Below are 22,640 nucleotides of genomic sequence, written 5' to 3'. Positions count from 1 at the left end.
AAAAGGCGGGAAAACGTGAGGGGAAGAAAAAGGCGGGAAAACGTGAGGGGGTAAAAAAGGCGGGAAAACGTGAGGGGGAGAAAAAAGGCGGGAAAACGTGAGGGGGTAAAATAGGCAGGAAATATGATTGAGTAAAAAAGGCAAGAAAACATGAGGGGAGAAAAAAGGCGGGAAAATGTGAGGGGAGAAAAAAGGCAGGAAAATGTGAGGGGGTAAAAAAGGCGGGAAAATGTGAGGGGAGAAAAAAGGCGGGAAAATGTGAGGGGGTAAAAAAGGCGGGAAAACGTAAAGGGAGAAAAAAGGCGGGAAAATGTGAGGGAGTAAAGAAGGCAAAAAAACATGAGGGGAGAAAAAAGGCGGGAAAATGTGAGGAGAGGAAAAAGGCGGGAAAACGTGAGGGGAAGAAAAAGGCGGGAAAACGTAAAGGGAGAAAAAAGGCGGGGAAAATGTGAGGGAGTGAAAAAGGCGGGAAAATGTGAGGGGAGAAAAAAGGCGGGAAAATGTGAGGGGAGAAAAAAGGCGGGAAAATGTGAGGGGGTAAAAAAGGCGGGAAAATGTGAGGGGAGAAAAAAGGCGGGAAAATGTGAGGGGGTAAAAAAGGCGGGAAAATGTGAGGGGGTAAAAAAGGCAGAAAAATGTGAGGGGATAAAAAAGGCGGGAAAATGTGAGGAGAGGAAAAAGGCGGGAAAACGTGAGGGGAAGAAAAAGGCGGGAAAATGTGAGGGGATAAAAAAGGTGGGAAAACGTGAGGGGGTGAAAAAGGTGGAAAAATGTGAAGGGGAGAAAAAAGGCGGGAAAATGTGAGGGGGTAAAAAAAGCGGGAAAACGTGAGGGGAAGAAAAAGATGGGAAAATGTGAGGGAGTGAAAAAGGCGGGAAAATGTGAGGGGGTAAAAAAGGCGGAAAAATGTGAGGGGCTGAAAAAAGACGGGAAAATGTGAGGGAGTGAAAAAGGTGGGAAAATGTGAGGGGGTAAAAAAGGTGGGAAAACATAAAGGGGTAAAAAAGGCGGGAAAATGTGAGGCAGTAAAAAAGGCGGGAAAATGTGAGGCAGTAAAAAAGGCGGGAAAATGTGAAGGGGTAAAAAAGGCGGGAAAATGTGAGGGGCTAAAAAAGGCGGGAAAATGTGAGGGGGGGAAAAAGGCGGGAAAACATAAAGGGAGAAAAAAGGCGGGAAAATGTGAGGGAGTAAAAAAGGTGGGAAAAAGTGAGGGAAAGAAAATGGCGGGAAAACGTAAAGGGAGAAAAAAGGCAGGAAAATGTGAGGGGGAGAAAAAAGGCGGGAAAACGTGAGGGGGAGAAAAAAGGCGGGAAAACGTGAGGGGAGGAGCTTTGGGGGATCACTTGTGGGGCAGAGCGAGGATCTATGGGGCAGGCCCCGCCCCTCCCCTCATTAACGCACAAATTAACGCCTCATTAACGCAGTCTTTAATTACTCATTTATTAATTTCCAGCCGCGGGACCCTCGATGGAACAGGTGAGGGACCTATGGGGCAGGTGAGGCCTCTGTGGGGCAGGTGAGGCCTCTGTGGGGCAGGTGAGGCCTCTGTGGGGCAGGTGATGGCTCTTTGCCCAGCTGTGGGGATTTTCAGAACAGGTGAGGGTTCTGTGGGGCAGGTGATGGATCTCTGGGGCAGGTGAGGGTCCCGCTGTGGGCCAGGTGTGTCTCTGCGGGCCAGGTGTGCCTCAGTAGTTGCTGCGTTCCTGCCGGAAGCCGCCGCGCCGCAGGTACCCGTCGCCCTTGCGGTATCCGCCATCTTTCTGGTCTGGAGGGAGAGATGGACAGGTGAGAGCGGGGCGGGGCTCGGGTGTGTCCAGGTGTGCCCCAGGTGTATCTAGGTGTGCCCAGGTATGCCCCACGTGTACCCAGGTGTGTCCAGGTGTATCCAGGTGTACCCAGGTGTGCCCAGGTATGACCCAGGTGTACCCAGGTGTGCCCAGGTGTACCCAGGTGTGCCCCAGGTGTATCTAGGTGTGCCCAGGTGTATCCAGGTGTGGCCCAGGTGTATCCAGGTGTGCCCCAGGTGTACCCAGGTGTGTCCAGGTGTGCCCCAGGTGTATCTAGGTGTGCCCAGGTATGCCCCACGTGTACCCAGGTGTGGCCCAGGTGTATCCAGGTGTGGCCCAGGTGTATCTAGGTGTGCCCAGGTATGCCCCACGTGTACCCAGGTGTGTCCAGGTGTATCCAGGTGTACGCAGGTGTGCCCAGGTGTGCCCAGGTGTGGCACAGGTGTGGCCAGGTGTGCCCAGGTATGACCCAGGTGTACCCAGGTGTGCCCAGGTGTACCCAGGTGTGCCCAGGTGTATCCAGGTGTACGCAGGTGTGCCCAGGTATGACCCAGGTGTGCCAGGTGTGCCCCAGGTGTATCCAGGTGTGGCTCAGGTGTATCCAGGTGTGCCCAGGTACGCCCCAGGTGTATCCAAGTGTACCCAGGTGTATCCAGGTGTACCCCAGGTGTGTCCAGTTGTGCCCTAGGTGTATCTAGGTGTGTCCAGGTGTGCCCAGGTGTATCCAGGTATGCCCAGGTGTATCCAGGTGTGGCCCAGGTGTATCCAGGTGTGCCCCAGGTGTATCCAGGTGTGGCCCAGGTGTACCCAGGTGTGGCCCAGGTGTACTCAGGTGTGCCCAGGTGTGGCCCAGGTGTATCCAGGTATGCCCCAGGTGTATCCAGGTGTACCCCAGGTGTGTCCAGTTGTGCCCTAGGTGTATCTAGGTGTGTCCAGGTGTGCCCCAGGTGTGCCCAGGTATGCCCCAGGTGTGCCCAGGTGTATCCAGGTATGCCCAGGTGTATCTAAGTGTGCCCAGGTGTATCCAGGTGTGCCCCAGGTGTATCCAGGTCTGCCCCAGGTGTGCCCAGGTATGCCCCAGGTATGTTCAGGTGTGGCCCAGTTGTATCTAGGTGTGCCCAGGTGCATCTAGGTGTGCCTCAGGTGTTCCCCAGGTGTATCCAGGTGTGCCCCAGGTGTACCCAGGTGTATCCAGATGTGCCCAGGTGTATCCAGGTATGTCCAGGTGTATCCAGGTGTGCCCCAGGTGTATCCAGGTGTGCCCCAGGTGTATCCAGGTGTGCCCAGGTGCATCTAGGTGTGCCTCAGGTGTTCCCCAGGTGTATCCAGGTGTGCCCCAGGTGTACCCAGGTGTATCCAGATGTGCCCAGGTGTATCCAGGTATGTCCAGGTGTGCCCTAAGTGCATCCAGGCGTATCCAGGTGTACCCAAGTTGTGCCCCAGGTGTGCCCCAGGTGTGCCCAGGTGTGCCCCAGGTGTGCCCAGGTGTGCTCACCTCTGAAGTACCCCCCGTAGGCTCCCTGTCTCTGGTCCAGCACCCGCTCGTTGTTCTCCACCAGGTTCCCCAACTTCTCGGCCAGTTGCAGCGCCAGGTTCTGCGTGGCCGTCGGCTCCGTCCGGTGCATCATCACCGTGGCCGTGGGCTGGTCCAGCGAGGCCTGCAGGTGTGCCCAGGTGAGACTCACCTGTGCTACAGGTAACCCCCCAAAAACCCACCTGAAACCACCCCAAAATGGCCCCAAACCACCCCAAAATGGCCCCAAACCACCCCAAAATGGCCCCATTTGGGCTTCTCCATCCTCGTGGTGGTTTTGGGCTGGTCCAGCAAGGCCTGCAGGTGTGCCCAGGTGAGACTCACCTGTGCTACAGGTAACCCCCCAAAACCCACCTGAAATCACCCCAAAATGGCCCCAAACCACCCCAAAATGGCCCCAAACCACCCCAAAATGGCCCCATTTGGGCTTCTCCATCCTCGTGGTGGTTTTGGGCTGGTCCAGCGAGGCCTGCAGGTGTGCCCAGGTGAGACTCACCTGTGCTACAGGTAACCCCCCAAAAACCCACCTGAAATCACCCCAAAATGGCCCCAAACCACCCCAAAATGGCCCCAAACCACCCCAAAATGGCCCCAAACCACCCCAAAATGGCCCCAAACCACCCCAAAATGGCCCCATTTGGGCTTCTCCATCCTCGTGGTGGTTTTGGGCTGGTCCAGCAAGGCCTGCAGGTGTGCCCAGGTGAGACTCACCTGTGCTACAGGTAACCCCCCAAAACCCACCTGAAATCACCCCAAAATGGCCCCAAACCACCCCAAAATGGCCCCAAACCACCCCAAAATGGCCCCATTTGGGCTTCTCCATCCTCGTGGTGGTTTTGGGCTGGTCCAGCGAGGCCTGCAGGTGTGCCCAGGTGAGACTCACCTGTGCTACAGGTAACCCCCCAAAACCCACCTGAAACCTGCCCAAAATGGCCCCAAACCACCCCAAAATGGCCCCAAACCTGACCCCAAATCACCCAAAGTGACCTCAAATCACTGCCAGAGATGAGGCCACACCTGCCCACAGGTGAGAACACCTGTCCCCAGGTGAGGTCACACCTGTCCTCAGGTGAGCTCACACCTGGCCCCACAGGTAACCCCAAAACTGCCCCAAAAGGGCCCCAAAACTGCCCCAAATATCCCAAATTGACCCCAAATCACCCCCCAGGTGACGTCTCACCTGTCCCCAGGTGAGGTCACACCTGGCCCAACAGGTAACCCCAAAACTGCCCCAAAACTGCCCCAAATTGACCCCAAATCCCCCAAATTGACCCCAAATCACCCCCAGGTGAGGTCCCACCTGTCCCCAGGTGAGCTCACACCTGGCCCCAGGTGAGGTCACACCTGTCCCAGGTGTCCCCACACCTGTCCCCAGGGGAGCTCACACCTGTCCTCAGGTGAGGTCACACCTGGCCCCACAGGTAACCCCAAAACTGCCCCAAATTGACCCCAAATTGATCCCAAATCATCCCCAGGTGAGCTCCCACCTGTCCCCAGGTGTCCCCACACCTGTCCCAGGTGTCCCCACACCTGTCCCAGGTGTCCCTCACCATCAGCTCCTCGTTGATGATCATCTTGCTGATGATGCCGTGCACCGTGGGCAGGTCCAGCTCAAACATGGCCGCCAGCGTCTCCATGCTGCCCAATCACAATTTATTCCTTTTTTGAACCCCAAATTTGCATTTTTTTACATCAAAATTCACCTTTTTTTGCCTTAAAACTCACTCGATTTTAATTCAAAAATTCACAATTTTTTTACCCCAAAATTGGCCATTTTCACCCCAAAATTGGCCATTTTTCACCCCAAAATTGGCCATTTTTTACCCCCAAAATTGGCCATTTTTCACCCCAAAATTGGCCATTTTTTACCCCAAAATTGGCCATTTTTTACCCCCAAAATTGGCCATTTTTTACCCCCAAAATTGGCCATTTTTCACCCCAAAATTGGCCATTTTTTACCCCAAAATTGGCCATTTTTCACCCCAAATTTGGCCATTTTTTTACCCCAAAATTGGCCATTTTTTATCCCAAAATTGGCCATTTTTCACCCCAAAATTGGCCATTTTTTACCCCCAAAATTGGCTATTTTTCACCCCAAAATTGGCCATTTTTCACCCCAAAATTGGCCATTTTTTACCCCAAAATTGACCATTTTTTACCCCAAAATTGGCCATTTTTTACCCCAAAATTAGCCATTTTTACCCCAAAATTGGCCGTTTTTTACCCCAAAATTGGCCATTTTTCACCCCAAAATTGGCCATTTTTTACCCCAAAATTGGCCATTTTTTACCCCCCAAAATTGGCCATTTTTTACCCCCAAAATTGGCCATTTTTATCCCAAAATTGGCCATTTTTATCCCAAAATTGGCCATTTTTTATCCCAAAATTGGCCATTTTTTACCCCCAAAATTGGCCATTTTTTACCCCCAAATTGGCCATTTTTCACCCCAAAATTGGCCATTTTTCACCCCAAAATTGGCCATTTTTCACCCCAAAATTGGCCATTTTTCACCCCAAAATTGGCCATTTTTTACCCCACAATTCAGCTTTTTTTACCTCAAAACTCACATAATTTTACCTCAAAATTCACATTTTTTTCCCCCTAAAATTCACCTTTTTTTACCCATATTTGTACCTCCAACCTCGCAATTTATGACTTTGAAAATTCACAATTTTCCCTCAAAACTCGCCATTTTTTTCATCTTTTTTACCTCAAAAATTGACTTTTTTTCCCCAAAAACTTCACATTTTCCCCTACTCATATCACAACTTTTAGGCTCAAAATTCACCATTTTTTACCTCAAAATAATTCACCCTTTTCAGCTCAAAATTTGCCATTTTTTACCTCAAAAATTCACAATTTTACCTCAAAATTCTCAAGTTTTTAGTTCCAAAATTTACATATTTTTACCTCAAAATTCACCATTTTTAGATTCAAAATTCACCATTTTTAGGCTCCAAATCCCCCTTTTTTTCCCTCAAAATTCAAATTTTTTTCCCTCAAAATTCAGATTTTTTTCCCTCAAAAGTTACAATTTTTCCCCTCAAAATTCACAATTTTTCCCTCAAAATTCAGAATCTTTTGCCCTCAAAATTCCCAAATTTTTCCCTCAAAATTCACAATTTTTTCCCTCAAAATTCAGATTTTTTCCCCTCAAAATTCACATTTTTTCCCCTCAAAATTCAGATTTTTTTTCCCTCAAAATTCAGATTTTTTTCCCCCAAAATTCACAATTTTTCCCCTCAAAATTCACATTTTTTCCCCTCTAAATTCCCAATTTTCCCCTCAAAAATTCCCAATTTTCCCCCCAAAATCCCCCGTTTTTTGACCCAAAATTTCCGTTTTTTGCCCCAGAGCTGCCTCACCTGATGGAGTCGTAGACGCTGCTGTAGGTGAACAGGTACGTGCGCAGCGACTCCTCCTGGATCTTCCTGGGGAGGGGACACGGGGGGCACACCTGGGCACACCTGGGCACACCTGGGCACGCCTGGCCACGCCCACAAACCCCCAAATCCTCCCCAACCCCCAAAATAACCCAAAATGACCCCAAAATGACCCAAAATGGTGAAAAATGGCCCCAAAATGACCCAAAATGGTCCAAAATGGCCCCAAAATGACCCAAAATGACCAAAAATGGCCCCAAAATGACCCAAAATGGTGAAAAATGGCCCCAAAATGGCCCCAAAATGGCCCAAATTCCCACACCTGGGCACACCTGGGCACACCTGGGCACACCTGGGCACACCTGGCCACGCCCACAAACCCCCAGAATCCTCCTCAACCCCCAAAATGTCCCAAAATGGCCCCAAAATGACCCAAAATAGCCCAAAATGACCCAAATTCCCTCACCTGGCCACACCTGGGCACACCTGGGCACACCTGGCCACGCCCACAAACCCCTAAAATCCTCCCCAACCCCCAAAATGACCCCAAAATGGCCCAAAATGACCAAAAATTACCCAAAATGGTGAAAAATGGCCCCAAAATGACCCAAATTCCCTCACCTGGGCACACCTGGGCACACCTGGCCACGCCCACGAACCCCCAAAATCCTCCCCAACCCCCAAAATGACCCAAAATGACCCAAAATGGTGAAAATTGGCCCCAAAATGACCCAAATTCCCACACCTGGGCACACCTGGCCACGCCCACAACTCCCCCAAATCCTCTCCAACCCCCAAAATGACCCAAAATGGTCCAAAATGACCCAAAATGGCCCCAAAATGACCCAAATTCCCTTACCTGGGCACACCTGGGCACACCTGGGCACGCCCACAAACCCCCAAATCCTCTCCAACCCCCAAAATGACCCAAAATGGTCCAAAATGGCCCCAAAATGACCCAAATTCCCACACCTGGGCACACCTGGGCACACCTGGCCACGCCCACAAACCCCTAAAATCCTCCCCAACCCCCAAAATGACCCAAAATGGCCCCAAAAATGACCCCAAAATGACCCAAATTCTCTTACCTGGCACACCTGGGCACGCCCACAAACCCCCCCAAATCCTCTCCAACCCCCAAAATAACCCAAAATGGCCCCAAAATGACCCAAATTCCCTCACCTGGGCACACCTGGCCACGCCCACGAACCCCCAAATCCTCCCCAACCCCCAAAATGACCAAAAATGCTCCAAAATGACCCAAAATGGCCCAAAATGACCCAAAATGGTGAAAAATGGCCCCAAAATGACCCAAAATGGCCCCAACATGACCAAAAATGGTCCAAAATGACCCAAATTCCCACACCTGGGCTCACCTGGCCACGCCCACGAACTCCCAGAATCCTCCCCATCCCCCAAAATGACCCAAAATGGTCCAAAATGACCCAAAATGGCCCCAAAATGACCCAAATTCCCACACCTGGGCACACCTGGGCACGCCCACAAACCCCCCAAATCCTCCCCAACCCCCAAAATGACCCAAAATGGTGAAAAATGGCCCCAAAATGACCCAAAATGGCCCCAAAATGACCCAAAATGGTCCAAAATCCCCCAAAAATGCCCAAAATCCCCATTTTTAGTTACCTGGCCACACCTGGGCACAGGTGAGACTCACCTGGAACTCACCTGAGACCCTCAAATCCCCCAAAAACGCCCTCAAAACCCTCAAAAAACCCCCAAAAATCCCCTAAAAAAGCCCCAAAAATCCCCTAAAAAACCCCAAAATCACCTAAAAATCCCCCAAAATCCCCCAAAATCGCCCCAAATCCCCGATTTTGGTTACCTGGGCGCAGGTGGGACTCACCTGGAACTCACCTGAGACCCTCAAATCCCCCAAAATCCCCCTCAAAACCCTCAAAAAAAGCCCCAAAAATCCCCTAAAAATGCCCCAAAAATCCTCAAAAAAACCCCCAAAAATCACCTAAAAATGCCCCAAAAACCCCCAAAATCCGCCCAAAATTGCCCCAAATCCCCGATTTTGGTTACCTGGGCGCAGGTGAGACTCACCTGGAACTCACCTGAGACCCTCAAATCCCCCAAAAATCCCCCTCAAAAACCCCCAAAAATCCTCAAAAAAAGCCCCAAAAATCCTCAAAAAACCCCAAAAAATCACCAAAAAATCCCCCAAAAATCCCCCAAAATTGCCCAAAATTCCCATTTTTAGTTACCTGGCCACACCTGGGCGCAGGTGGGACTCACCTGGAACTCACCTGAGACCCTCAAATCCCCCAAAAATCCCCCTCAAAACCCTCAAAAAACCCCCAAAAATCCTCAAAAAAACCCCAAAAATCACCTAAAAAAGCCCCAAAAACCCCCAAAATCCCCCCAAAATTGCCCAAAATCCCCATTTTTAGTTACCTGGGCACACCTGAGCGCAGGTGGGACTCACCTGGAACTCACCTGAGACCCTCAAATCCCCCAAAATCCCTCTAAAAATCCTCAAAAAAACCCCCAAAAATCCCCTAAAAATGACCCAAAAATCCTCAAAAAACCCCAAAAATCCCCTAAAAATGCCCCAAAAACCCCCAAAATCCCCCCAAATCCCCGATTTTGGTTACCTGGGCGCAGGTGGGACTCACCTGGAACTCACCTGAGACCCTCAAATCCCCCCAAAATCCCCTCAAAAAAAACCCCAAAAATCCCCTAAAAAAGCCCCAAAAATCCTCATAAAAACCCCAAAAATCACCCAAAAATGCCCCAAAAACCCCCAAAATTGGCCCAAAATTGCCCCAAATCCCTGATTTTGGTTACCTGGGCACAGGTGGGACTCACCTGGAACTCACCTGAGACCTTCAAATCCCCCAAAAATCCCCCTCAAAACCCACAAAAAAACCCAAAAATCACCTAAAAAAGCCCCCAAAATCCCCAAAATTGCCCAAAATCCCCATTTTTCGTTACCTGGCCACACCTGGGCCCAGGTGAGACTCACCTGGAACTCACCTGAGACCCTCAAATCCCCCAAAATCCCCCTCAAAACCCTCAAAAAAAACCCCAAAAATCCCCTAAAAAAAGCCCCAAAAACCCTCAAAAAAACCCCAAAAATCACCTAAAAATGCCCCAAAAAGCCCCAAAATCCCCCAAAATTGCCCCAAATCCCCGATTTTGGTTACCTGGGCGCAGGTGGGACTCACCTGGAACTCACCTGAGACCCTCAAATCCCCCCAAAATCCCCCTCAAAACCCTCAAAAAACCCCCCAAAATCCCCTAAAAAAGCCCCAAAAAAACTCAAAAAAAACCCCAAATCCCCTAAAAATGCCCCAAAAAACCCCAAAATCCACCCAAAATTGCCCAAAATCCCCATTTTTAGTTACCTGGCCACACCTGGGCACAGGTGAGACTCACCTGGAACTCACCTGAGACCCTCAAATCCCCAAAATCCCCCTCAAAACCCTCAAAAAAACCTCCAAAAATCGCCTAAAAAAGCCCCAAAAATCCTCAAAAAAACCCCAAAATCACCTAAAAATGCCCCAAAAATCCCCAAAATGACCCAAAATTGCCCCAAATCCCCATTTTTAGTTACCTGGCCACACCTGGGTGCAGGTGAGACTCACCTGGAACTCACCTGGGCACCTTAAATCCCTCCCAAAAACCGCCTAAAATTACCCCAAAATCTCCCCAAAAACCCCAAAAATCACCCTAAATTGCCCCAAAATCCACCCAAAATTGCCCAAAATCCCCATTTTTAGTCACCTGGCCACACCTGGGCGCAGGTGAGACTCACCTGGAACTCACCTGAGACCCTCAAATCCCCCAAAATCCCCCTCAAAACCCCCCCCAATAATCCCCTAAAAAAAGCCCCAAAATCCTCAAAAAAACCCCAAAAATCACCAAAAAATCCCCCAAAATCCCCCCAAAATTGCCCCAAATCCCCGATTTTGGTTACCTGGGCGCAGGTGGGACTCACCTGGAACTCACCTGAGACCCTCAAATCCCCTCAAAACCCCCAAACAAACCCCAAAAATCCCCTAAAAAAGCCCCAAAAATCCTCAAAAAAACCCCAAAAATCACCCAAAAATCCCCAAAATCCGCCCAAAATTGCCCAAAATCCCCGATTTTGGTTACCTGGGCGCAGGTGGGACTCACCTGGAACTCACCTGAGACCCTCAAATCCCCCAAAAACCCCCTCAAAACCCTCAACCCCAAAAATCACCTAAAAATGCCCCAAAAATCCCCAAAATGACCCAAAATTGCCCAAAATCCCCATTTTTAGTTACCTGGCCACACCAGAGCACAGGTGAGACTCACCTGGAACTCACCTGAGACCCTCAAATCCCCCAAAAACCCCCTCAAAAAAACCCCAAAAATCCCCTAAAAAAGCCCCAAAAATCCTCAAAAAAACCCCAAAAATCACCTAAAAATCCCCAAAATCCCACAAAATTGCCCCAAATCCCCGATTTTGGTTACCTGGGCGCAGGTGGGACTCACCTGGAACTCACCTGAGACCCTCAAATCCCCCAAAATCCCCCTCAAAAAAAACCCTCAAAAATCACCCAAAAATCATCTAGAAATGCCCCAAAAATCCCCAAAATCCCCCCAAAATTGCCCAAAATCCCCATTTTAAGTTACCTGGCCACACCTGAGCACAGGTGAGACTCACCTGGAACTCACCTGAGACCCTCAAATCCCCCAAAATCCCCTAAAAACCCTCAAAAAACCCCAAAAAATCACCTAAAAAAGCCCCAAAAATCCTCAAAAAAACCCAAAAATCACCTAAAAATGCCCCAAAAACCCCCAAAATCCGCCCAAAACTGCCCCAAATCCTTGATTTTGGTTACCTGGGCGCAGGTGGGACTCACCTGAAACTCACCTGAGACCCTCAAATCCCCCAAAAACCCCCTCAAAAAAAACCCCAAAAATCCCCTAAAAAAGCCCCAAAAATCCTCAAAAAAGCCCCAAAATCCCCCAAAATTGCCCCAAATCCCCGATTTTGGTTACCTGGGCGCAGGTGGGACTCACCTGGAACTCACCTGAGACCCTCAAATCCCCCAAAATCCCCTAAAAACCCCCAAACAAACCCCCAAAAATCCCCTAAAAAAGCCCCAAAAATCCTCAAAAAAACCTCAAAAATCACCTAAAAATGCCCCAAAAATCCCCAAAATCCGCCCAAAATTGCCCAAAATCCCCATTTTTAGTTACCTGGCCACACCTGGGTGCAGGTGAGACTCACCTGGAACTCACCTGAGCACCTTAAATCCCCCAAAATCCCTCTAAAAAACCTCAAAAAACCCCCAAAAATCCTCTAAAAAAGCCCCAAAAATCCTCAAAAAAACCCCAAAAATCACCTAAAAATGCCCCAAAATCCGCCCAAAACTGCCCCAAATCCCCGATTTTGGTTACCTGGGCGCAGGTGGGACTCACCTGACCAGCATGGCGCGCACCTGGTCGGCCTCGGGGAACAGGTCCCAGACTTTGCCGTTCATCTTCTCGTTGACCACGAAGCGATGGCAGCGGCGCCAGTCGCCCGTCTTCATGGCCTTGGAGGCGGCCACCACGTGCTCCCGCATGGACTCGGGGGGACCTGGGCAGGTGGGACACAGGTGGGACACAGGTGAGACACCTGGGGATGAGTGGGAGGAATTTGGGGCGAAAAATGCGAAATTTGGGCAAAAAAATGGGGAATTTTTGAGGTGGAAATGGAATTTTTGGAGGTCGCAAAATGGCGGCACCTGCAGGTGTGGGGAAGGTCCTGGACAGGTGAGACACAGGTGGGACATGGTGGGACACAGGTGAGGCACAGGTGAGACACAGGTGGGACACAGGTGAGACACAGGTGTGACACAGGTGGGGACAGGTAAGACACAGGTGGGGACAGGTGGGACACAGGTGGGGACAGGTGAGACACAGGTGAGGGCACAGGTGAGACACAGGTGAGACACAGGTGAGACACAGGTGAGACACCTGGGGACAGGTGGGAGAATTTAAGGACAAAAAAAGCGAAATTTGGGCAAATAAAGTCAATTTTGGGCTAAAATTTCCCATTTTTTTGGTCTAAAAAAGGCAAATTTTGGTGAGGGACATCAAGAAGGTCCAAAATCCCCAAATTTTGGAGAGAAGAACCAAACCAAGACCGAATTTAGGTGATTATGGAGCTCGAGGACCCAAATTTGGGTCAAAATCCTCAAATTTTGGTCAAAAAGTGCTCATTTGGGGCAAAAAAAACCCAGATTGTGGTCTGAGGAACATCAAGAAGATCTGGAACCGCCATTTTGAAAGATAAAAGAACCAAACCAAAACTGAATTTAGGTGATTATGGACCTCAAAAACCCAATTTTGGGTCAAAATCCCTAAATTTTGGTCAAAAGAACTGATTTTGGTCTGAGGAACATCAAGAAGATCTAAGACCACCATTTTAAAAGATAAAAGGACCAAACCAAGACTGAGTTAAGGTCATTATGGACCTCAAACCCCCAATTTTGGGTCAAAATCCCTAAATTTTGGTCAAAAGAACTGATTTTGGTTTGAGGAACATCAAGAAGATCTAAAACCTTCATCATAAGAGATGGAAAAACCAAACCAAGACTGAATTAAGGTCATTATGGACCTTAAAAACCCAATTTTGACCTCAAAACCTCAAAATTTTGACTCAGAACCCCTAAATTTAGTCAAAAACCACCAACCATGGTCTGAGGAGCCTCCAGAAGATCTAAACCCGCCATTTTAAGAGATAAAACAACCAAACCAAGACTGAATTTAGGTAATTGTGGACCTCAAAACGTAATTTTTGACCCCAAAACCTCAAAATTTCAACTGAAAACCTTAAAATTTAGTCAAAAACCACCAACCATGGTCTGAGGATCCTCTGGAAGATCTAAGACCCCCATTTTAAAAGATAAAAGGACCAAACCAAGACTGAATTTAGGTCATTATGGACCTCAAAACCCCAATTTTGGGTCAAAATCCCTAAATTTTGGTCAAAAGAGCCGATTTTGGTGTGAGGAACCTCAGGAAGATCTAAAATCGCCATTTTAAGGGCTAGAAACACCAAACCAAGACTGAATTAAGATCATTATGGACCTCAAAACCCCAATTTTGGGTCAAAATCCCTAAAGTTTGGTCAAAAGAACCGATTTTGGTCTGAGGAACCTAAAGAAGATCTAGAATGGCCATTTTAAGAGATGGAAACACCAAACCAAGACTGAATTTAGGTGATTATGGACCTCAAAAAACCCAATTTTGGGTCAAAATCCCCAGATTTTGGTCAAAAGAACCGATCTTGGTGTGAGGAACATCAAGAAGATCTAGAATGGCCATTTTAAGAGCTGGAAAAACCAAACCAAGACTGAATTTAGGTCATTACGGACCTCAAAAACCCCATTTTGGGTCAAAATCCCTAAATTTTGGTCAAAAGAACTGATTTTGGTCTGAGGAACACCAAGAAGATCTGGAACCGCCATTTTAAGAGATGGAAAAACCAAACCAAGACTGAATTTAGGTAGTTATGGACCTCAAACCCCCAATTTTGGGTCAAAATCCCTAAATTTTGGTCAAAAGAACCGATTTTGCTCTGAGGAACCTCAGGAAGATCTAAAATCGCCATTTTAAGGGCTAGAAACACCAAACCAAGACTGAATTTAGGTCATTATGGACCTCAAAACCCCAATTTTGGGTCAAAATCCCCAAATTTTGGTCAAAAGAACCGATCTTGGTGTGAGGAACATCAAAAAGATCTAAGACTGCCATTTTAAAAGATAAAAGAACCAAACCAAGACTGAATTTAGGTAGTTATGGACCTCAAAACCCCAATTTTGGACCTCAACCCCCCCAAATTTCGGGTCGAAACCTCCGGATTTCCTTCCTCCTCCTACCGAGCAGCGGCTGCCTCTCCCCGACGCGCAGCTGGTGGTGGAACTGCTTGCTGATCATCCTGCGGCGGGCGTCGAACTCGTGCGCCGCCATGTAGGGGATCTCCAGCAGCATGGCCGCCACCAGGTAGACGCACTCGAGCAGCTCCAGGTTGACGTGCATGTGGAAGGGCACCTGGCGGCGCTTCTCCACCTTCTCCTGCTCGGCGTTGCGCTCCTGGAGGCTGCGCAGGAGGAGGCCCTGGCCCAGGAGCTCCTTGGCGCGGCCGGAGCTCTGGATGTCCAGCAGGGCGTTGTGCGCGTCCTTGATCAGCCCCTGGCGGAAGGCGCAGATGCCCAGCTGGACCATGGTGCGGTTGTAGAGGATCTGCGGGACAGGTGAGGGACAGGTGAGGGGTTCTGGGGTGAAAAATGGCAAATTTGGGCAAAAAATGTGGAGGTTTTGGGGTGGAAATGGAGTTTTTGGAGGTCACAAAATGGCGGCACCTCCAGGTGCTGAGGAGGTCCCTGACAGGTGGGACACAGGTGAGACAGGTGGGACACAGGTGAGACACAGGTGAGGGACAGGTGAGGTGGTTTGGGGTGAAAAATGGCAAATTTGGGCAAAAGATGTGGAGGTTTTGGGGTGGAAATGGAGTTTTTGGAGGTCACAAAATGGCGGCACCTGCAGGTGTTAAGGAGGTCCAGGACAGGTGGGACACAGGTGGGACCCAGGTGAGACACAGGTGAGACACAGGTGAGGGACAGGTGGGACACAGGTGAGGAAGTTTGGGGTGAAAAATGGCAAATTTGGGCAAAAAAAGGTCAATTGTTAGGAGTGGAAATGGAGTTTTTGGAGGTCACAAAATGGCGGCACCTCCAGGTGTTGCGAAGGTCCCTGACAGGTGAGACACAGGTGGGACACAGGTGGGACACAGGTGGGGACAGGTGAGGGACAGGTGAGGGGGTTTGGGGTGAAAAATGGCAAATTTGGGCAAAAAATGTGGAGGTTTTGGGGTGGAAATGGAGTTTTTGGAGGTCACAAAATGGCGGCACCTGCAGGGGTTGAGGAGGTCCTGGATAGGTGAGACACAGGTGGGGACAGGTGGGACACAGGTGGGACACAGGTGAGACACAGGTGGGACACAGGTGAGACACAGGTGGGACACAGGTGAGGGCACAGGCGGGACACAGGTGGGACACAGGTGGGACACAGGTGGGGACAGGTGGGACACAGGTGAGACACAGGTGGGACACAGGTGAGACACAGGTGAGGGCACAGGTGAGGGCACAGGTGAGACACAGGTGAGACACAGGTGGGACACAGGTGGGACACAGGTGGGACACAGGTGAGACACAGGTGGGACACAGACGAGACACAGCTGGGACACAGGTGGGGACAGGTGGGGACAGGTGAGACACAGGTGGGACACAGGTGGGACACAGGTGGGGACAGGTGAGACACAGGTGGGACACAGGTGGGACAGGTGGGACACAGGTGAGACACAGGTGAGGCACAGGTGGGACACAGGTGGGACACAGGTGGGACACAGGTGGGGACAGGTGAGACACAGGTGGGGACAGGTGGGGACAGGTGAGGTGGGTGGGGCTGGTTTGTGCTCGTGGGCGGGTGGACAGGTGTGATTTACCTGCCCAGGTGTGTCCAAATCACCTGCCCAGGTGTGTTTAACCCTTCACATGCCCAGGTGTGTTTAACCCTTCACCTGCCCAGGTGTGTCAGTCTCACCTGCCCAGGTGTGTTTAACCCTTTACCTGCCCAGGTGTGTCAGACTCACCTGCCCAGGTGTGTTTAACCCTTTCTCACCTGCACAGGTGGGTCGGCATGCTGGATGTTGTCCTGCAGGTGTGTTTAACCCCCCCAGGTGTGTCAGACTCACCTGCCCAGGTGTGTTTAACCCTTTCTCACCTGCACAGGTGGGTCGGCGTGCTGGATGTTGTCCTGCAGGTGTGTTTAACCCTTTCTCACCTGCCCAGGTGTGTTTAACCACCCCCAGGTGTGTTTAACCCTTTCTCACCTGCCCAGGTGTGTTTAACCCTTTACCTGCCCAGGTGTGTTTAACCCTTTCTCACCTGCCCAGGTGTGTTTAACCCTTTCTCACCTGCCCAGGTGGGTCGGCGTGCTGGATGTTGTCCTGCAGGTGGTGTTTAACCCCCCCAGGTGTGTCAGTCTCACCTGCCCAGGTGTGTTTAACCCTTTACCTGCCCAGGTGTGTTTAACCCTTTCTCACCTGCCCAGGTGTGTTTAACCCTTTCTCACCTGCACAGGTGGGTCGGCGTGCTGGATGTTGTCCTGCAGGTGTGTTTAACCCCTCCAGGTGTGTCAGTCTCACCTGCCCAGGTGTGTTTAACCCTTTACCTGCCCAGGTGTGTTTAACCCCCCCCAGGTGTGTTTAACCCTTTACATGCCCAGGTGTGTTTAACCCCCCCAGGTGTGTCAGACTCACCTGCCCAGGTGTGTTTAACCCTTTCTCACCTGCCCAGGTGGGTCGGCGTGCTGGATGTTGTCCTGCAGGTGGTGTTTAACCCCCCCAGGTGTGTCAGTCTCACCTGCCCAGGTGTGTTTAACCCTTTACCTGCCCAGGTGTGTTTAACCCTTTCTCACCTGCCCAGGTGTGTTTAACCCTTTCTCACCTGCACAGGTGGGTCGGCGTGCTGGATGTTGTCCTGCAGGTGTGTTTAACCCCTCCAGGTGTGTCAGTCTCACCTGCCCAGGTGTGTTTAACCCTTTACCTGCCCAGGTGTGTTTAACCCCCCCCAGGTGTGTTTAACCCTTTACCTGCCCAGGTGTGTTTAACCCCTTTCTCACCTGCACAGGTGGGTCAGTGTGCTGGATGTTGTCCTGCAGGTGTGTTTAACCCCTCCAGGTGTGTCAGACTCACCTGCCCAGGTGTGTTTAACCCTTTCTCACCTGCCCAGGTGGTGTTTAACCCCCCCAGGTGTGTCAGACTCACCTGCCCAGGTGTGTTTAACCCTTTCTCACCTGCCCAGGTGTGTTTAACCCTTTCTCACCCGCCCAGGTGTGTTTAACCCTTTCTCACCCGCCCAGGTGTGTTTAACCCTTTCTCACCTGCCCAGGTGTGTTTAACCCTTTACCTGCACAGGTGTGTTTAACCCCCCCCAGGTGTGTTTAACCCTTTACCTGCCCAGGTGTGTCACTCTCACCTGCCCAGGTGTGTTTAACCCCCGAGGTGTGTTTAACCCTTTACCTGCCCAGGTGTGTTTAACCCTTTCTCACCTGCACAGGTGGGTCGGCGTGCTGGATGTTGTCCTGCAGGTGTGACATCAGCATCAGGTCGCGGGCGCGGTACCAGCGGCTGTGCAGGGCGTGGTGGTAGATGTGGCACAGGATGGCGCAGGTGCGGATCCGGTCCGTGCGGTCCTTGGCGTACACGAACCTGCCCAGGTGAGACAGCTCAGACACACCTGGCCAGGTGAGAACGACCCCAAAACCCCCCGAGATTTCAACCCCAAAACCCCAGATTTCAGGGACAGGTGAGGCCCTAAACCCAGGTGAGAACTCCCAGAACAGGTGAGACATCCCTGAGACAGGTGAGACACACCTGGACAGGTGAGAACGACCCCAAAATCCCCAGATTTCAGGGACAGGTGAGGCCCTACACCCAGGTGAGAACTCCCAGAACAGGTGAGACATCCCTGAGACAGGTGAGACACACCTGGACAGGTGAGACACACCTGGACAGGTGAAACAGGTGTGTTCTGACCCCCTCCAGGTGTGCCCCGACCCCATCCAGGTGATTCTTGACCCCCTCCAGGTGTGTCCCTAACCCATCCAGGTGTGTTCTGACCCCCTCCAGGTGTGCCCTGACCCCATCCAGGTGATTCTTGACCCCACCCAGGTGGTGTGTCCCTAACCCATCCAGGTGTGTCCTGACCCCATCCAGGTGTGTCCCAGACCCCTTTTCCCCCATCCAGGTGTATCCAGGTGTGTCCGAACCCCCTCCAGGTGTGCCCTGACCCCATCCAGGTGTGCCCTGACCCCACCCAGGTGTGTCCCTAACCTATCCAGGTGTGCCCAGGTGTGTCCCTACCCCTTTATCCCCTATCCAGGTATGCCCTGATCCCATCCAGGTGTGCCCTCAACCCCTCCAGGTGTGTCCTGACCCCATCCAGGTGTGCCCAGGTGTGTCCCTACCCCTTTATCCCCTACCCAGGTGTGCCCTGATCCCATCCAGGTGTGCCCAGGTGTGTCCCTGTCCCCATTTCCCCCACCCAGGTGTGTCCCTAACCCATCCAGGTGTGTCCCTGCCTCTTTTCCCCCATCCAGGTATGTCCTAACCCCATCCAGGTGTGCCCTGACCCCATCCAGGTGTGCCCTGACCCCACCCAGGTGTGTCCCTAACCCATCCAGGTATGCCCTGATCCCATCCAGGTGTGCCGAGGTGTGTCCCTATCCCCATTTCTCCCACCCAGGTGTGTCCCTAACCCATCCAGGTGTGCCCTGACCCCCTCCAGGTGTGCCCTGATCCCATCCAGGTGTGCCCAGGTGTGTCCCTGTCCCCATTTCCCCCACCCAGGTGCGTCCCTGCCTCTTTTCCCCCACCCAGGTATGTCCTGATCCCCTCCAGGTGTGCCCTGACCCCACCCAGGTGTGTCCCTAACCCATCCAGGTATGTCCTGACCCCATCCAGGTGTGCCCAGGTGTGTCCCTATCCCCATTTCTCCCACCCAGGTGTGCCCTGACCCCATCCAGGTGTGCTCCAACCCCATCCAGGTGTGCTCCAACCTCACCCAGGTGTGCTCCAACCTCACCCAGGTGTGCTCCAACCCCATCCAGGTGTGCTCCAACCTCACCCAGGTGTGCTCCAACCCCATCCAGGTGTGTCACCACCCCCTTCAGGTGTGCCCCTAACCCATCCAGGTATGTCCCTATCCCCGTTTCTCCCACCCAGGTGTGCTCCAACCCCATCCAGGTGCCCTGACCCCACCCAGGTGTGTCCCTAACCCATCCAGGTGTATCCAGGTGTGCTCCAACCCCATCCAGGTGTGTCCCCACCCCCTCCAGGTGTGCCCTGACCCCACCCAGGTGTGCCCTGACCCCACCCAGGTGTGTCCCTAAGGCATCCAGGTGTGTTCTGACCCCACCCAGGTGTGTCCCTAACGCATCCAGGTGTGTTCTGACCCCACCCAGGTGTGTCCCTAACGCATCCAGGTGCGCTCCAACCCCATCCAGGTGTGCCCTGACCCCATCCAGGTGTATCCAGGTGTGTCCACCCCCCATCCAGGTGTGTCCCCACCCCCTCCAGGTGCATCCCCCCATCCAGGTGTATCCAGGTGTGTGTCCCCCCCCATCCAGGTGTCCCCCCCCATCCAGGTGTGTCCCCCCCCACCCAGGTGCATCCCCACCCCCTCCAGGTGCATCCCCCCACATCCAGGTGTGTCCCCCCCCTCCAGGTGTGTCCCCCCCCACCCAGGTGTTTCCCCACCCATCCAGGTGCATCCCCCCCATCCAGGTGTGTCCCCCACATCCAGGTGCATTCCCCCCCCATCCAGGTGCATCCCCCCCCATCCAGGTGCATCCCCCCCACCCAGGTGTGTCCCACCCCCATCCAGGTGCATCCCCCCCCATCCAGGTGTGTCCCACCCCCATCCAGGTGCATCCCCCCCCACCCAGGTGCACCCCCCCATCCAGGTGCATCCCCCCCCATCCAGGTGCATCCCCCCCACCCAGGTGTGTCCCACCCCCATCCAGGTGCATCCCCCCCACCCAGGTGTGTCCCACCCCCATCCAGGTGCATCCCCCCCCATCCAGGTGTGTCCCACCCCCATCCAGGTGCATCCCCCCCCACCCAGGTGCACCCCCCCCATCCAGGTGCATCCCCCCCACCCAGGTGTGTCCCCCCCCACCCAGGTGCGTCCCCACCCCTCCAGTGTGTCCCCCCCCACCCAGGTGCATCCCCCCCCATCCAGGTGCATCCCACCCCCTCCAGGTGCATCCCCCCCCATCCAGGTGCATCCCACCCCCTCCAGGTGCATCCCCCCACATCCAGGTGTGTCCCCCCTCACCCAGGTGCATCCCCCCCATCCAGGTGCGCCCCTCACCTGCACAACCTCTCCTCACCTGCACAACCTCTCCATCAAGGCCTCCGAATCCTCCTCCTCTTCCTCCTCCTCCTCCTTCACCTGTCCGTCCTCCTTCACCTGTCCATCCTCCTTCACCTGTCCGTCTTTCTGTCCATCCTCCTTCACCTGTCCGTCCTCCACCTGTCCGTCCTTCTGCCCGGCCTCCTTCTCCTGCCCGTCCTCCTTCTCCTTGCCGTCCTCCTTCTCCTTGCCGTCCTCCTTCACCTGGCCGTCCTTCCTCACCTGGCCGTCCCTCACCTGGCCGTCCCTCACCTGGCCCTTCCTGCGGGCGGCGCCGTAGTCGAACTTGTAGTAGGTGTGGAGGACGCGGCGCAGGTAAACGCGGCACAGCTCCTCGGGGCTGCCCTTGCCCTGCAGGTAACGCTGCAGCCGCGCGATGATGCGGGCACACGCGGCCCTCGTCCTTCAGGTGCTCCACGTACTCTGCAACACACCTGGGTCACTCACCTGGTGGGGCAGGTGAGGTCCTAAACCCCAAAAAAACCCAAAAAAAACCCCAAAACCAAAAAAAACCCCATCCAGGTGAGCCCCAGGTGAGCTCCAGGTGAGCCCCAGGTGAGGATCTGGGACCTTCAGGTGCTCCATGTACTCTGCAACACACCTGGATCACCTGGCTCACTCACCTGGGTACACCTGAGCTCACCTGTCCTCATAAAAAACCCTTAAAGTTCTTTAAAACCCATCCAGGTCAGCCCCAGGTGAGCCCCAGGTGAGGATCTGGGACCTTCAGGTGCTCCAGGTGTTCTGAGGTCACACCTGAGCTCATAAAAAACCCTTAAAGTCCATTAAACCCCATCCAGGTGAGCCCCAGGTGAGCCTCAGGTGAGGATCTGGGTCCTTCAGGTGCTCCACGTACTCTGCAACACACCTGGATCACTCACCTGCTGGGACAGGTGAGGTCCTAAACCCCAAAAAACCCCAAAAAACCAAAAAAAACCCCATCCAGGTGAGCCCCAGGTGAGCTCCAGGTGAGCTCCAGGTGAGGATCTGGGTCCTTCAGGTGCTCCAGGTACTCTGAGTCACACCTGGATCACTCACCTGCTGGGACAGGTGAGGTCCTAAACCCCAAAACCCCAAAAAACCAAAAAAAAAACCCATCCAGGTGAGCTCCAGGTGAGCCCCAGGTGAGGATCTGGGACCTTCAGGTGCTCCAGGTGTTCTGAGGTCACACCTGAGCTCATAAAACCCCCTCAAAGTTCATTCAAACCCATCCAGGTGAGCTCCAGGTGAGGATCTGGGACCTTCAGGTGCTCCAGGTACTCTGAATCACACCTGGATCACTCACCTGGTGGGGCAGGTGAGGTCCTAAAACCCAAAAAACCCCAAAAAAACAAAAAAAAAACCCATCCAGGTGAGCCCCAGGTGAGCCCCAGGTGAGGATCTGGGTCCTTCAGGTGCTCCACGTACTCTGCAACACACCTGGGTCACTCACCTGGTGGGGCAGGTGAGGTCCTAAACCCCAAAAAACCCCAAAAAACCCCCAAAACAAAAAAAAAACCCCAAAAAACCCCACCCAGGTGAGCTCCAGGTGAGCCCCAGGTGAGCTCCAGGTGAAGATCTGGGTCCTTCAGGTGCTCCAGGTACTCTGAATCACACCTGGATCACTCACCTGGGCAACCTGAGCTCACCTGTCCTCATAAAACCCCCTCAAAGTTCTTTAAACCCCATCCAGGTGAGCTCCAGGTGAGCTCCAGGTGAGGATCTGGGACCTTCAGGTGCTCCAGGTGCTCTGAATCACACCTGGATCACTCACCTGCTGGGACAGGTGAGGTCCTAAACCCCAAAAAACCCAAAAAAAAAACCCCAAAACCAGAAAAAAACCCCATCCAGGTGAGCCTCAGGTGAGGATCTGGGACCTTCAGGTGCTCCACGTACTCCACAACACACCTGGGTCACTCACCTGGGCACACCTGAGCTCACCTGTCCTCATAAAACCCTCTCAAAGTCCATTGAAACCCATCCAGGTGAGCC

The 22,640-nt window shown here is 52.5% G+C and overlaps 1 protein-coding gene across 1 annotated transcript; it reads right to left on the bottom strand.

Moving 5' to 3' along the window:
• Positions 1-1,415: 1,415 nt before the first annotated feature.
• On the bottom strand, positions 1,416-21,092 carry LOC132322930 (eukaryotic translation initiation factor 3 subunit C-like; the record flags this gene model as incomplete). Its single annotated transcript, XM_059837687.1, is given in 9 exon segments — positions 1,416-1,765; positions 3,283-3,445; positions 4,872-4,959; positions 6,688-6,753; positions 12,124-12,283; positions 14,571-14,934; positions 17,803-17,962; positions 20,647-21,053; positions 21,055-21,092. Coding segments are annotated over 9 exon segments (1,526 nt in total), but the record flags the coding sequence as incomplete, so codon positions are not given.
• Positions 21,093-22,640: the final 1,548 nt, after the last annotated feature.

Source organism: Haemorhous mexicanus, unplaced genomic scaffold (genome assembly GCF_027477595.1).
Source record: "Haemorhous mexicanus isolate bHaeMex1 unplaced genomic scaffold, bHaeMex1.pri scaffold_212_ctg1, whole genome shotgun sequence".
In the NCBI taxonomy this organism is placed as follows: domain Eukaryota; kingdom Metazoa; phylum Chordata; class Aves; order Passeriformes; family Fringillidae; genus Haemorhous; species Haemorhous mexicanus.
This window is presented reverse-complemented; position numbering and strand designations above follow the sequence as displayed.